This window comes from Pelecanus crispus, chromosome Z (genome assembly GCF_030463565.1).
Source record: "Pelecanus crispus isolate bPelCri1 chromosome Z, bPelCri1.pri, whole genome shotgun sequence".
Lineage (NCBI taxonomy): Eukaryota > Metazoa > Chordata > Aves > Pelecaniformes > Pelecanidae > Pelecanus > Pelecanus crispus.
Genome location: NC_134676.1, coordinates 11176479 through 11190875, shown reverse-complemented (window position 1 = coordinate 11190875; position 14397 = coordinate 11176479). Strand labels below are relative to the sequence as shown.

General features: G+C 63.1%; 2 protein-coding genes across 3 annotated transcripts; one reads left to right on the top strand and one right to left on the bottom strand.

Annotated features, from left to right (window-relative positions):
- Positions 1 to 2404: 2404 nt before the first annotated feature.
- GALT (galactose-1-phosphate uridylyltransferase) lies at positions 2405 to 5656 on the bottom strand. Its single transcript, XM_075726346.1, has 11 exons — positions 5599 to 5656; positions 5119 to 5288; positions 4967 to 5042; positions 4792 to 4840; positions 4428 to 4557; positions 4094 to 4150; positions 3658 to 3780; positions 3381 to 3513; positions 2814 to 2897; positions 2569 to 2723; positions 2405 to 2470 (listed from the first exon to the last, which is right to left on the bottom strand). The coding sequence occupies exons 1-11, from the start codon at positions 5654 to 5656 to the stop codon at positions 2405 to 2407; spliced, it is 1101 nt and encodes a 366-aa protein (XP_075582461.1).
- A 210-nt stretch (positions 5657 to 5866) lies between these two features.
- SIGMAR1 (sigma non-opioid intracellular receptor 1) lies at positions 5867 to 10499 on the top strand. Of its 2 annotated transcripts, none has more exons than XM_075726910.1 (4): positions 5867 to 6014; positions 6804 to 7004; positions 7530 to 7626; positions 10442 to 10499. In XM_075726910.1, the coding sequence occupies exons 1-4, from the start codon at positions 5867 to 5869 to the stop codon at positions 10497 to 10499; spliced, it is 504 nt and encodes a 167-aa protein (XP_075583025.1). The 2 variants fall into 2 exon arrangements, with proteins under 2 accessions (XP_075583025.1, XP_075583024.1); XM_075726909.1 differs by lacking the exon at positions 10442 to 10499 and adding an exon at positions 7948 to 8174 and having other exon boundaries at positions 7530 to 7622.
- Positions 10500 to 14397: the final 3898 nt, after the last annotated feature.

Genomic DNA, 14397 nt, shown 5'->3' with positions numbered 1-14397 from the left:
CCTCCCAGCCTTTCACACCCCCTCACACAAGCTACAAATATCAGGGCAAGAGGAGGTGGATCTGTCACGAGGAAGGAGGGGCTCAGCGTAGCCAGGGTCCAGCTCTTACACCCAGCTGCATCGCCTGCTCCTCCTCCACCTGCTGCTGACTTCCACCCTGAATGTTTCAGATGGGTTTTTTTTTTTTGGGGGGGGGGGGGGGGGGGGGAATTTAATTTTTATTTTTAAAAAAAAGAAAAATTAATTCTCAGGCCATCTCTGAGCTATTTTAGCAGCAGCTAAACTCCAGCAGCTGCTACCTGCCAGGGAGGGCATCCCGGCATGGGTACCAGCGCTCCTCCGCACGTGCTACCTCCCCAGCCTCCATCCTAAATCACAACACAACAAACAGGCTGTTCATTAGGCACTGTTTAATTAAGCAATATGGATCCTGCCTCGATATTTACAATCCCACTTGCTCTGATTTATTAGATAGAGACTCTCGTTTTTAAAGACGGCGACTGTAAAGTTTAATACCGCTTGACTTACTGCGAGTTTCATTTACGGCCCCGGGCCGAGGCACTGCAGCCCAGGCTGGGAGCCTGTGGGCTATTAAATCAGAGTTAACTGCGCATGCAGGGAGATGACTAGCTTCGTTACAACCGGTTCAGTGGCTAATTACCCCAATCTGGATTCCCACATTTAAGCCAATTGGTTGCCACTTTTCCAGGCTCCTGGGGAAGTGCGAGGAAGTTTAGAGGTTGGCACGAAGGCACTTGTTGCAATGAGAAGGGATGGGGGCTGCAATGGGGACGGTTGCAGAGCCCAGACGGATACTGCTTGTCCCAGGAGGGAAGTAATCAGTTTGCAAGAGGGCAGACTCTGAGCTGGGCACCCCCCATGCCATGCAGGGGGATGCTGTGTACAATGATGGCTCCAAGCTCAAGGGTCACCCCAAAACCCACCACCTCCTCTCCAAAACCTCTGGGCATCTGAGCCCTGAGGCTGGGTGGTGGGATGGCTTGTGGGCTCTGGGATGGGGTGATCGGGCAGGAGGATGGGGCCAGCATGCAAGAGGGCTGCATCCAGCCTGGCTCTGAGCGTCACGCTGGCCAGGCCCTTCTCCCTGCCCCAGCCCCATAGGTAGGGATGGGGGAAGCGATGCACAGATGGGGCAGGGGGAGCACAGCCCTTCCCAGAAATTGTCATCTTGTAGGTATGAGGAGAGCACTTCTGTCCTCGCAAGGTATTTCTAGCCCCCAGGAGCCCACTCATGGACTTGACAAGGATAGGGGCCTCATTAAGGAGTTATGAGAATGGCTCTTTAGTGACAAATAAAAACTATTTGTGTGAAAATGTGATGGCAGATGGTGCTGGGCATGCCTCCACATCAGCTGTGGGACACCGCTGTCCAGGACCTACCCCCGCAGAGTCCAGGGGCTTCCCTGGGGGAAGGGGCTGCTGGGGGGGCAGAGCACAGAGCTGGCTGCAGCATCCCTCAGCTCAGCCCAGGGACTGGGCTGCTGCTGCCCCAGGACATGGGCGGGCACAGGGAAGGCGAAAGGGGGGCAGCAGCACCAGGAGCAGAGCTGGACCCCCTGGCAGCCCCCAGGCTAGCGATGAACCAGCCCCATATTGCATCCTGGCAGCCCTGCACAGCAGCCCCAGGCAGAGAGGAGGAAGAACAGCTGTGTGAGCCACGGCCAGGCATCCTTGCCCAGCAGCCTCCATGCAGCATGTTTGCCAGTCCTCAGCCCTCTACCAGTTGCTGGCTAAGCCTTGGGCGACATCAATTCCTCCCTGCTTCCAGCTCATCTCCGAGCCTGCAGCGTTCAGAGGCGGGCTCAGAGCTCCCCCCAGGGAGGAAGAGGAGGCAACGCAGAAAGAGACAGCAGCAAGCAGCGTAGGGCTGCCAGCACAGCCCCTGCAGCCCCCAGGGTTATCCCCCCACACCAGGTGGGGGGTCCCAACCAGAGACCCCAAACATCCCACACGCAGGGCCGAGAGCCACGAGGGCACAGGCAGAGGCACTTTGCTTCCAGGTTTTATTGGCCAGTGGAGCTGTGCCCCTCCACAGGGCAGGCAGCACTCCCAGTCCCACCAGTAAGACTGGACTAGGAGGAGGGGGAGCCCTTTAATGCTGGTACAAGCACGCTGCAGAAGTGGGAAGACAAAGCCTGGGATGGGGAAGGAGACTGGGGGAACCACAACGCCTGCGCAAGGATGCCACAGGATTAGGACTGGGGCACCTGAACAGGCAAAACCAGTCCCCAGGCTGGGCCCAGCCATGACAAGGCTCAGAAGCTGGGAGACCAGAGGGCTCACAAGCAACACGAGTTCCCAGGCCTCAGCTCTCACCACCCCCAGCTGACTCCTCTCCCTGGCCTCACCCAGCAGAGCCAAGGGCCAGCTCTGCTGCTCCCCGTCACAACGTCTCCTTGGCCCTCCGCTTGTAGTGCACCTCGGGGAGGTTCCTCAAGCGCTCAGCCGCCTACGGGGCACAGTACAAGGGGCAGACAGAGGCCGGTCCTGGGGACGGCCCCAGCACGGGATCCCCTGGCTCCCCACAACCCCCCAAGCCATGCTCACCTGCTCCGGGGTGAGGTCCCGCTGCGCCTGCGCCAGCATCTCGTAGCCAACCATGAACTTGCGGACGGTGGCAGAGCGGAGCAGCGGCGGGTAGTAGTGGGCATGGAGCTGCCAGTGCCCGCAGTCCTCCTCCAGGTAGGGGCCTGTAGGGGCTCCTGCCAGGGGTGCAGCCGCTGCATGAGCCCCAGGGAGGGGACAGGGACGCGGATGAGAGGGTCACAGGGTCCCCTGGCCATGCCACTCACCATGCCATCCCATGGAGTAGGGGAAGGAGACTTCAAAGAGGTTGTCATACTTGATGAGCAGTCTCTGCATGATGGAGGCCAGGCCTGCAGGGGAGTGCCAGGGAGTTGCACCCCAAGCTGGCCAGCACCCTCCAAGGGCAGGCAGGATGCCGGGCCTGGGGGGAGGGTCACTCTCTGCACCCCTCCCCGGGTGGGCATCGGTGAAAGGCAGGGGGGATGCACTTGACAGTTTCCCCTCTCCCGACCCATGCAGACAACCCAAGCAATGCAGCAGGAGGAGCCTCCATTCCTTATCAGCCAGCACCCCAAAAGTATGGGGCACCATGTGCTTCAGCACCCCAAAAAGGACACTAGTTCCCCCATCAGTACTGCCTGTGCCTGGACACACAGTTCTTGTCCTGGTGAAACAGGGGCGCCAGTCCTCCCCTCAAACTGAGCCCGGCAGCCCCGCACCCCAAGGGGACACGGACCCTCCAGCACCAGCAAGGCTGCCACAGAGCTGCCTCCTAATGAAGGCCGAGGCCAAAGGGCGTGGGACAGGGGCTAACGAGGCACAGAGCCACTCACTGTCCCTCTCGCCCTCGTGGAGGTCCTGAAGGCGGCAGACGTGGCGGCGGGGCAGCAGCAGGGTCTGGAAGGGCCAGGTGGCCCAGTACGGCACCACAACCAACCAGTCTGTGTTCTCCACCACCAGTCGCTCCTGCGGGACACAGCGCTCAATGGGGACACCTGCAGCCCTGACGCCCCGGGGATGGGCGCTCCCAGGTGCCCTGCTCTTGGGGGCTGGGGGACACGCCCCAGCACCCATCCAACTCCCAGGGAGGGGACGACACCATGTCCTCACCTTCCGGCGAGCCTCCTGCTCGGCGTACTCCAGCAGCATGGGCACACCATGCTGGCTCAGGTGCTGCCGCTGGGTCCGGTCCTCCAGGTGTGCCTCGTTTGGGAGGAAGCTGCTGGCCCACACCTGGGGGGGGCATTGGGGCACAGGGCTGGGTTACCTGTACCCCGCATTTGCAGGGGTGCCCCAGCCACGCTGCCCCATCTGCAGGTCCGTGCTGCCACCCGGTGGAGAGTCCGACGTGTGGCAGCCACAGGGGACAGCACCCCGGAGGGGAGGTGACAGGAGGCATGAGGGAGGGGATCCTCTCTGCAGAAAGCTTTGGGAGCAGGGTGGGGCAGGGGGGGATTCCCCTTCACATCTTGCGCCTGGGTTTGTGGTTGTAGGGTTGCCCACAGGGACTCGCGGTTAAGCCAGGTGGCACGTGGGACAGGCTCACCTGGCAGTGGGGGTGCGGGTTGGAGCAGCCCATCATCGCTCCCTTGTTCTCGAAGATCTGCAGAGGAAGAGGTGCAGCCAGCAGGTCCCAGCCCCAGGGTCACCGCTGCGGGCTGCAGTGCTGTCCCCAGCACACCAGGAAAGCATCCCGCAGGGAAAGCGGAATCTTGCGCCCACCTGGAAAGGCTCTGGGGGGCACGAGGTGGGGATGGAAGACCTACACACGGTCCGGAGGATCCCAACCCCAGGTGCTGCCACAGCACCCAGCACAGCCCCCCACCTTCACCCGAGCCCCCCAGGGCAGGGAGAGAGGGCAGCCCCCAGCAGTCCCAGACCTGCACCCAGGGGTAGGAGGCACCCAGCTCGACCGCCAGCTCTGCCCACGCATCGATGACAGCCCGGATCTCTGCCAGGGACATGAGGGGCAGCGTCAGGTCCGACCAGGGGTGGAAGCACATCACCTTGCTGCGGAGGAGACACAGTGGCTGGGGCTGCAGGGCATCCCCAGGGACCCCCACGGCCCTGCCAGGCCACAGTGGAACAGGAGGCAGGGACAAGACCCACAAAATGCCCCCAAACCAGAGCAGGTAAGCACAGAACAGACAGCGCAAGGAATGGAGTGGGCTCAGTCTGGCTCCATCCCATGGGTCCTGCCTGACATCGCAGCCCAGGCCCCCCAGAGCCATGGGGGGTACTCACCACACACCCCGGGCTGCTGCCGCTCGAAACAACGGGTGATCGCTGTCACCTGGGGAAGGACAGAGACTGGGGAGAGGGTGCTAGGGCAGCATCCATGCCTCTCCAGGCCATCCTGCTGCCCTCACAGGACCTGAGCCTGGGGGTCCCCGGCAGCCTGCTCTCCCCGAGAAGTTACCAGGCTCAGGAGCATCGGGCTGCAATGCAGGGAAATCATTTGGGAAGACAAAGGTGCCCTCGTACTGGGGGTTCACCTGCCGAGGCAAGAGACGGGATCAGCGGGGGACAGGGTGGCGGGGGGAGCCCGGACGCCTGGGTCCTCGGTGGTACCTCGCCGTTGGCCCGGGTGGCCCCGGGGCAGAGGGGGTTGTTGGGGTCCCAGCGGGGCACATCCTCGGGGGGCGGCTTCTCCAGCTGCCCCTGCCAGGGTCGCTTCACCCGGTGGGCCGACACCAGCACCCAGTCGTCCCGCAGCGGGTTGTAGCGAGCGTGCTGGTGCTCTGCGGGGCGAGAGGAGCGGGAGGTCAGGGAGGGAAGGACAAGGGGCGCAGACCCACCCCCCTCCGCGGGCCGGGCACCCCCCCACCCACCATGCCCCCTCCGCGGGTAAGCCTGCAAGAGGCTCTGCACCCCACTTTATGCCCGCTTCACCCCTTCCTCCCTGTCTAGCCCCGGGGAGGGGGGGGGGTGTTACGGCTGCCACCCCCACCCCCCGGGCAGGGAGGGTCCCCGCCGCCGCCGCCGCCGCTTCCCGGGGCTGGGCCGGGCTCTGCCGGGGGTGCGGAGGGAGGGAGGCAGCCCCGGCCGTACCGCTGGCGCGGAAGCGGCCTCCCCCCTCCTCTGCCTCCCCCGCCGGCGACGGCTCCATGCCGCGGCGCTCCCGGAAGCCCCGGCGGCGGCCGCAGCGGCCCCGCCCCGCGGCGCCGGCCCCTTCCCGCCGCCCCCGCCGCCGCTCCGCCCCGCCGCGCCGGCGCAGGGCCGCCCGTGGCCGGGCATGGCGTGGCCGCGGCGGGGGCGGTCCCGCTCCCCGTCCCGGGGGCGGCGGGGCGGAGCGGCGGCGGCGGCGGCGGGCGGCGGCATGGGGGCGGCGGGGCGGCGGGCGCTGCGGGCCGGGCTGGCGCTGGGCGCGCTGGCGCTGGCGCTGCAGGGGCTGCGGGGCTGGCTGGCCGCCAAGCGCTACGAGTTCAGCCCCGCCGAGATCGCCCAGCTCGCCCGGCACCACGCGGGTACGGGACCCCCGTGGGGACGGGGCCCGGCGGCCGCGGGGAGCGGGGGGAGCGGGGGGTGGGGAGCGGGAAGCGGAACCGGGGGCGGCGGGGTGGGCGCGGCGGCCCGGGCGGGGGAAGGGAGCGGTAGCGGGGACGCGGGATCGCGGAGGTTCCGGCATGGGGGGGGGGGGGGGGCGGGGGCGGCCGGGGTGGCGGGGGGGATCGGGACGGGGGTCAGGGAGGGGCTGGGGGCGGGGGCAGCAGGGCCGGTGTCGGGAAGGGGGGAGTACCGGGGAACTGGGACGGGGAGCACGAGGGAACGGGACTGGAGGGAAGGAGGGATGGGGACTGGGCAGCAGCATCACCCGGCTCGGTTGAGGCTGAACCTGCGGCTAAGGCGGCTCTCGGTGCTGGGCCAGGTCTGGGGACCAAGCCCTAGGTGGGGCAGGGGGAGAACCGACCCCCTAGCTAGGGCTGGACGGGAGGGCTGGCCCCACAGGGCACAGGGTGTGCAGTCACAGCGGAGGGGCTGCATGTCACCAGGGCAGGGTCACTGTCACCTTGTTTGGGTCCCCCCACACAGCCCAGCACCTGGGCTGGAGCACTCGGTGCTTCACATCCTCCATCACCACCTGGGGAGGCACTGGGACCAGGTCACGGGGGCTTGAAGGCTGGGGAGAGGAGACATCTTCCCTAGGCAGACCCCTCTAAGGATGTGCTGGGACCCTGTGGCCGTGGAAGGGATTCAGGAGGGGCCAGCAGGGCTTGCTCCATGCCAGGGACTCACAGCAACCTCGGGTACTGCAGGGCTGGACCATGAGCTGGCTTTCTCCAAGATCATCGTGGAGCTACGGAAGAAGCACCCAGGCCACATCCTGCCAGATGAGGACCTGCAGTGGGTGTTCGTGAATGCGGGCGGCTGGATGGGCTCTATGTGCCTCTTGCACGCCTCGCTCACCGAGTACGTGCTGCTCTTCGGGACAGCTGTCGACACTGGGGGTCACTCAGGTAAGCGGGGTGATGGGGCAGGCGGGCGGGGGGTTTCTCTGAGCTCTTTCCGCTCCACTCATTTGGGTCTGGCTGCCCCAGCCGTACTGCGCCTAGGGCAGGAGCCTGCTGCTTCGCTTCTTTTATGAGGTGCACGATCCTGGAAAATACCCTCTGCGTGGGGACCAGCCCCCGTGGTGTCCTGCAGCACCTGCAGGTCCCCATGCATGCCATTTCATGTGGCCAGGACTCTCCGCATCCAGCTGGCAGGCGGTGGCAGGCATCACATTTCCTGGTGCTTCAGCAGGGAGCGAATGCCAGACATGCTGGAAACGGTGGGACTTAAGGACACCGAGTAGCCTGGGCTAGTGGGGTATGGCCAGTCACACAGACAGCCTGGGTACGAGACCCGGCTGTGCTCCTCAGTGTGTCGAGGCCCCAGGGCTGGCATCCTTCCCCCAGAGGGCTGCTCTGTGGCTCAAACCTGGGCTCCCAAGCCATCCCTGGCAGGGATGTGCTGAGCCAGTGCTGTCCGTCCTCCTGCAGGTCGGTACTGGGCGGATATCTCTGACACCGTCATCTCGGGGACCTTCCGGCAGTGGAAGGAGGGGACCACCAGAAGTGAGATCTACTATCCAGGTAAGTGCAGCAGCCATTGCACTCTGGGGGCTGCGTCCATGTCCTAGGGCATGGTTGCTCTGTGGGCTGGTTCTCTGCTGTCACAGAGCCTCTTCCTTCCAGCCAGCTGGCAGAAGCCAAGAGTTCACAGTTGGGGCAGTTTGTGTCCCCTGGGGCATATCCTAGCATCACAGTGGGTGCCAGTAAGAGTAAAGTGAACAAGACTGGGGAGGGGTTGGGACGCGCAGGCCAGAGTGCTCAGCCCTGCAAGTCCCGGTCCCATGCATCTATTTGGGAGCAATGTGGGGCAGCCACTGGGAGCAGTGCTGGTTGTGTGTGTTGGCAGGGGACACCATCGTGCACCAGGCAGGGGAGGCCACGTCAGTGCAGTGGAGTGCGGGCACCTGGATGGTGGAGTACGGCCGGGGCTTCATCCCCTCCACGCTTGCCTTCGCCCTGGCTGACACCCTCTTCAGCACTCAGGACTTCGTCACCCTCTTCTACACCCTGCGTGTCTACGCCAAGGGCCTGCTCCTGGAAGCCAATGCCTTCTTCAGCACCTTCGGCTGCTGAGCTCGGCTTGCCGGGGTGCCCTGCCAGGCACGGCTGGCTCCTTTTCTCCCAGCCTTCCTCCCTTCTCCTCCTCCTCCTCCCTGAGCCCAGGCTCTAGCAGAGGCAGCAGGAGACCCCCTGTGCCTCCCCCAAATTGCTCTGTCCTTCCCCATGGGCTGGGTGCTAGGACAGAGGGACAGTGGCAGTCACAGCAATACAGACCGCCAGTTCTCTTTACTACCTGCCTCTCCCCACTTTTGATGAGAGCCGTGCCCTGCTTTTCCATCCCTCGGGGCTGGAGTGGCCTTGCAGGGTACGAACACCCCTATGTGCCCTCAGCATGCAGCAGGAAAGGGGCTGGACCTGGCTGTCCCCAGGCTCCGCAAAATCTCTGCAGCTCCTGAGACTTCAGGAGGAGGATGCCACCCTCGGGGCAGGGTGCATGGGGTGAGCTGGGCCAGAGCACCCGCTGTCAAGGTTGGCCGAGAGGTTCCTCTTCTCCCTGGCAGGCTGCCGGGGCTGCAGGCAGCACAAGGCGCTGTGTCCAGCTGGCAGCATCTCCGTGGCTCCATCCCCACTAATGTGGGTTGGCAGCACACAGTGTCATCCTGGCAGGGCAGGATCTGCGCTGGGACCCCCCCCCCGGCAGTGAGGGGATACGCAGCCTCTGAGGTGGAGGTCCCTCTTGGTCCCCTGTGTGTCATCTGCCCCAAGGGACGGTCGGGGCTGGGAGAGGGTCCCTGTCGCCATGGTCCCCCTCTCTGCAGTCCCCCCCCCAAGGGGGAGAGCCACCATCTGTCGCCTTAACCAAGAGCCCGTTCTGCGTGGCCTCTGGGCTATGCACATATCTAGTGTCTGCAGGTGCCTGAACCTCTGTACTAGCTCAGGATGGGATCTCGCCCCTCAAAACTTTTCCCCTGGCTGTGAGACCCCCTGGGGACAGCCACCCCACTCAGCTCCTGGCACAGGGTCCCAGCCGCTGAGGGAGTGCTGCGGTCCCCTGACCAAGCCCAGCTGCGGACCCTGCTTGCAGCCCTGCAGCTGGACCCATGCAGGCCCGCTGCTTGGTGGAGGACTTTCACCTCCACGCTGCTGCCAAAGTAACGTGTGTGTCCCTGGTCACCACGCCTGTAGCATGTTGCTCCTCCTGCTCCCTGGACTGTCCCCATCCTGCCAACTGGCAGCCCCACACACGGGCTACTTCTTAATTTGCCATCTGAAAAGAGACAGAAATACAGTAATAAAATTGTTCATCCCACCAGCTCGGGTCCTGGGGAGAGTCTCTGGAGTGTGCTGAGCCCCTGCCATGGGGAATGGTGCTGGATCCGTCCGGCTCTGGGCTCAGCAGGGTCCTGCTGGCAGCTGGGGACAGTTGGGTGTCCCTGGGAAGCCGGCATCATCCTGCCTGGGGTCCTGGGAGCCGGGGTGTGCAGTGCTGGGCAGGATCAGGCCCATCTCAGCTCCCGGGGACTGGTGGGAGATGGTGCTGTTACTCCTTTTTCCACTGCAGTCACTGGGGACCAAAAGCCTGGGCTAGTGCCATGGCCCTGCTTCCATGTGGGACCCAAGAGTCCAGGGGGCTCCATCCTTTTGGGGGATGGTGCTGATGCTAGGCGTGCAGCCCTGGGGCTAGATGGGCCCAGGTGCAGTGCGTCGGTGGTCCTGAGGAGTCTACACAGACATGCACACTCCAGTGTGAGAAGGGTGCAGGAGGGAAACAGGGTACGTTGGCTGTGTGTGTGCATGTGCACGTGTGTGTGTGCTGGCAGACAGGTCGTGTGTGTATAGGTGCAAGCAGGATGGTTTTGTGTGTGTGTATGTCTTGGCAGGGCAGTTAGGCATGCATAGGCGCATGCATTCATATAGGTAGAACAGTTTGCAGGTGGGTGTAGGCAGAACAGGTGGGGGTTGCACACGTGTGTATGTAGGTAGAACAATTGGGCATCTATCCACACGGTCAGAGCAATTGCACACGTGTGAGCGCTCGGGCATGTATGGGTAGGACATTTGTGTATGCACATGTGTGTAGGCAGAAGAGTCGTGCACGTGTGTGTGCCTGTGCAGGTGAGATGCGTGTGTGCACACGTGTGTGTGCACAGTCCATGTGCACACGTGTGAGTACAGACCAGCAGGACAACCAAGTAGATGTGTGTGCACGCCTTTGTGCCCATGGGCAGACCACATGAGTGCACACATGTGTGTAGGCAGGCTGTGTGTGTGTGCCTGCATGTTCCCATGGGCTGCAAGGCGGCCCTGGCCCCGTGCCGTGCCCATTCCCCGGGTTTTAGCGGGGCCCTGTTGAGGAACACAAACAATCCCGTGCTGGCCCACGCAGGAAGGCGCTAACTCAGCAGCTCGTATCAATACCGCTCCACTTACAGCGAAGGCCGCGTAATGAAAATCCAATGGGCACGCTGGTGGGAGTAAATAAGTATGCCATTAAAATGAGAAAATCAAAGCTCTGGACAGGTCTTTTCTCTTGCCCATTGATTTCTTTTATTACGGAAATATTGCTGCTAAATAACATTAGTGTGAACAATCTCAGCAGTGTTTTCCGTAGTGCCAGTGTCAATAACTCCATCACGGGCGGGGGATCCCCCCCAGCCCAGCCATGGGGCTGGCAGCCCCATCCAGGGGAAGGGCTGCTCCGAGGGTACCTTCCTGACCATCCCCAGCTGCACCGGGATGTGCCTGGCAGAAAAACCAGGCAGCACAGGGTGGCTCAGGCAAGTGCCACCAGGAGGGAGCTGGGCTGACCCTGGAGCCCTGGCTGCTTTGCTGCAGCAGGAGGGGTTGTCTCCATCCCAGCACTAAGCAGGGACAGTGCCAGGCATTCAAGGGTCCTAAAAAGCAGCCCTTCCCTTTGGGGTGGGTGTTTGCAACCTGTTTTGGAGCAGGTAAGTGTCCCCAGTGACCAGCAGATGAGAGATGGGCCCTCCACACAGCGTGTCCTGCAGCCCCTTCCTCCCCACTCCTCCTCATCCATGCCCATGTCTGTGCTGGACTGACCCAGCTCCCTGCAGCTTGCCATCATTTGGTTCACATGGAGAAACTGAGGCAGGGGGTGGGAACTCATCAGCAGTCACCCAGCTCCAGCACAGCCCCTGCACCCTGGTGCTTGAGCTCATGCTCAAGCTGCCCCTCTCCCGGTCAGCTGCCTGCATGCAGGTACCCACAACATCCTTCGAGATGCCCGTGGGTGGCAGGGACATTGCTGCAGGGCCAGAGGATGTGACCAGGACGCATGGGAGATACGCTCCCTTTGGTACCCAGAGACCAGGTGAGACCCCAGGGCACCTCAAAGGACACCAGACCCCTGTGGGGTGGCTAGAGATGGGCAAGGAGACTAAGCCACGGCACTCGCACCATGGGTCCGACTCTGTCCCAGGCCCACCAGCTGAAGTGACCGCAAGTGGCAGCTCCCCAGAGCTGTCACCAGGACAAACGCACATCGCTGCCCACCAAACGCCTTCCCCCTGCAGCTCGCTCTATCTTGCTGTCCCTCCGCATGCGGTGGGTATTGATCAGCCCGCAGGATCTATCTCCTGATTCCTCCTGCGGTATCTCTCTGCTCCGAGTATCTCTCAATCTGCTCTGCTGTCTGCAGTGCCCGTCTGTACCTCCAGTATCTATCTGTGCTGCCTCCACCGCAGCCGTCGATAGCCGTTTGTCTGGGGTATTTCTCTTTCTCTCCAGCTAGGACTGTCACGAGACCCTGGCAGTGCAAAGATGCGGAGCGGGAGGGTGGAGGGGACATGGTCCTGCTTGCTGCCCTGGGGAGAGCCTGAGCACAGACACACTTCGTGACACATGTGCAGAGCCCCAGAGCCGCTGTTGTCACTGTGGAGGTTTTAGGAAGGAACTGAGTCACGCTGGTCCAGCTGGGCCGGGTTCCTTGGTGGCCATGCCCAGGGCGATGGGACATGCTGCACCCCATGCAGACCTCGGTGCCGCCACTAGCCAGCCTGGCCACGTCCCCTGCCCCGGGGTGCTACGGTGACCCGAACACGCCAACCCTTCTGCCTTGGAGGAGGGGAGCTTCCTGAAATGCCTGGGTTCCTGTTGAGCCACGGAGAAGCCCCTTCACCATGACCACGTCTGACTCATCCCACCCAGCCTTCAGCCCCGGCTCCCTCCTCGCCCCGGTGTGCAGGGGATGGGGCACAGCCCAATGCAGAGCGTGCCAGCACCCTGGGGTGCAACGCAGCGGCACTGGGAGGGGAGGCTGGGGCCCTGCGTGATGGGGACCTGAGGAACAAGTCCTGGGGGGTGGCTGGTCCGGGGGGGGGGGGGGGGCTGGCCCTGTGGATCCCTCTGAAATGGGGCCGGGTCCTATCTTCCCAGAGGCAACTCAGGAGGATCGTCAGCCAGCCACCGACAAACTGGTGATGCTGATGATGAGGGGCTCGCAAGCACCAGGAGGTCCCTACCCCTGCCACGGTGGGATGGGATGGGCCAGGGCGAGCTACAGCTGTCCAGCCTCGAAATGGGACGGCTGACAGCTGCTTTATCTCCTGCGCAAAGATAAACAGCGCCCGGGGGCCCTGCGGGGTCGGGAGCTGCCCTGCTCTCCCAGGGAAGGGGCTCATTTTTCCAGGAGAACCTCTCTGGAGAGGATGCTGCGCAGTGCCGAGTGCCTCTGGGCTGCCAGGAGCTTGAGGAGCCCCAGGGGTCACCAGCGCTGCGGAAAGACGAGGGGCAGTTTCTCCAGAGATGCTTGTGGGGAAGCGGGAGAGCCCAGAAGCGGCAGCTTTTCCCCACAAAGTGATGTGGCGAAGCGGGCAGAGGCTCAGCCTGGGCTGCGGAGCCGGAGAGCGAAGCCAGCTCCCACCACAGCCGTGGTCAAGGGCTGTTTCCGCAAGATGCTCCGAGGAAAAGAGCAGGACTCACCTCGTGCCAGGCTGTTAAAAGGCTGCTGCCCCTGGTCCCTGCGACTTGCAGGTGGCCCCAGAGGGGACAGAGCCAGCAGCCCTTGGCACCCAGAGCTCCTGTCAGCCCATGCCACCAACACCAAGTGCAGCAGCATGAGGTCTCAGTGACAAGCTGCCCTGGCTGTGGGATGGGGCCAAAGCCACCATCCCTTGCATGCCAGTGTTGTGGGATGCTGCTGCTGCTCATCCCCCAGGGACCTGTGCAAGCCCTGCAGCTGCCCTGGCTGAAAAAGCCCAGGGAGAGCGGGCACCTCCTTTGCCTCCTGCCACAGCTGCCTCCATAGAAAAGAGGGGTCAGGAAAACACTGGCAGGCAGGCAGGCGGAGTGGGAGTGCGGGGACAGCGTGGGGATGCTGCAGGCAGGGGAAGCCCTGTGCTTTGCCACCCGGGGCAGCGAGGTCCTGTGGGTGCAGCAGCGGGTCAGGGTGCTGTGTGCTCACCTTGGCTTACAGCCTTGTCTCATAGCTGGAGATGTTTTTGATGGCACTCTGGTGCCTCGGTTTACCTTGCTGCAAGTGCGGACACAGGGCAAGCCAGCAGCACTGAGTTCCTCCAGTGACAGAGGAGATGCGCGGCCTCATCCTGTCCACGCCAGGCAGGAGCCAGGGCTCTGGGAGTGTGTTTGGGGGGGCCCAGGCCACATTGCAGTCTGACCCCTTTGACCGGGGTCTGGGCACAGACAGCACCCCTCAGGGGACCCCTCAGTGGTTCCAGCCTGCGTGCAGGTCTCAGGCTGCAGCTTGGGGCATGCTGCGGTGACCCCTCAGCTCTTGCGGATGGAGGTCAGGGCTCAGCACTTGGAGCTCGCCTGAAACATCCCTTTGCGCTTGCACACGGATTGACCGTGCAGGTACACACACCCACCTCACCCAAACACACACACCTGCACATGCCTGCCTGTGCACACAGCGCACACCCCCAACTCTCCCGACACAGACTGCACATACCTACAGGTGAGCACACAAAACACACACACACAGCTGCTGGCGTACCCATATAAGCACTTACTGTTATCCCCAACAGTGTACACACACACGCGTGCACATATTGCACACACTCAGCCCCTCTGACAGCACACACAGCTGCACATATGCACGTGCATGCAAACAGTTCTGTGCACTGTGTGCACGTCCTCCACTCTCCCCAGGCATATGCACACCTTAAAGGCAGTGTGCACACACACACCTATACAGCGCATATGCGTACAGGGCACACTCCCCATGGGTGTGCACAGGCTCCCCTGCACACACACATGGAATGCGCTCACCTCTACCGGCATGCACAGATGTACGTGTGCTCAGACACTCTGCACA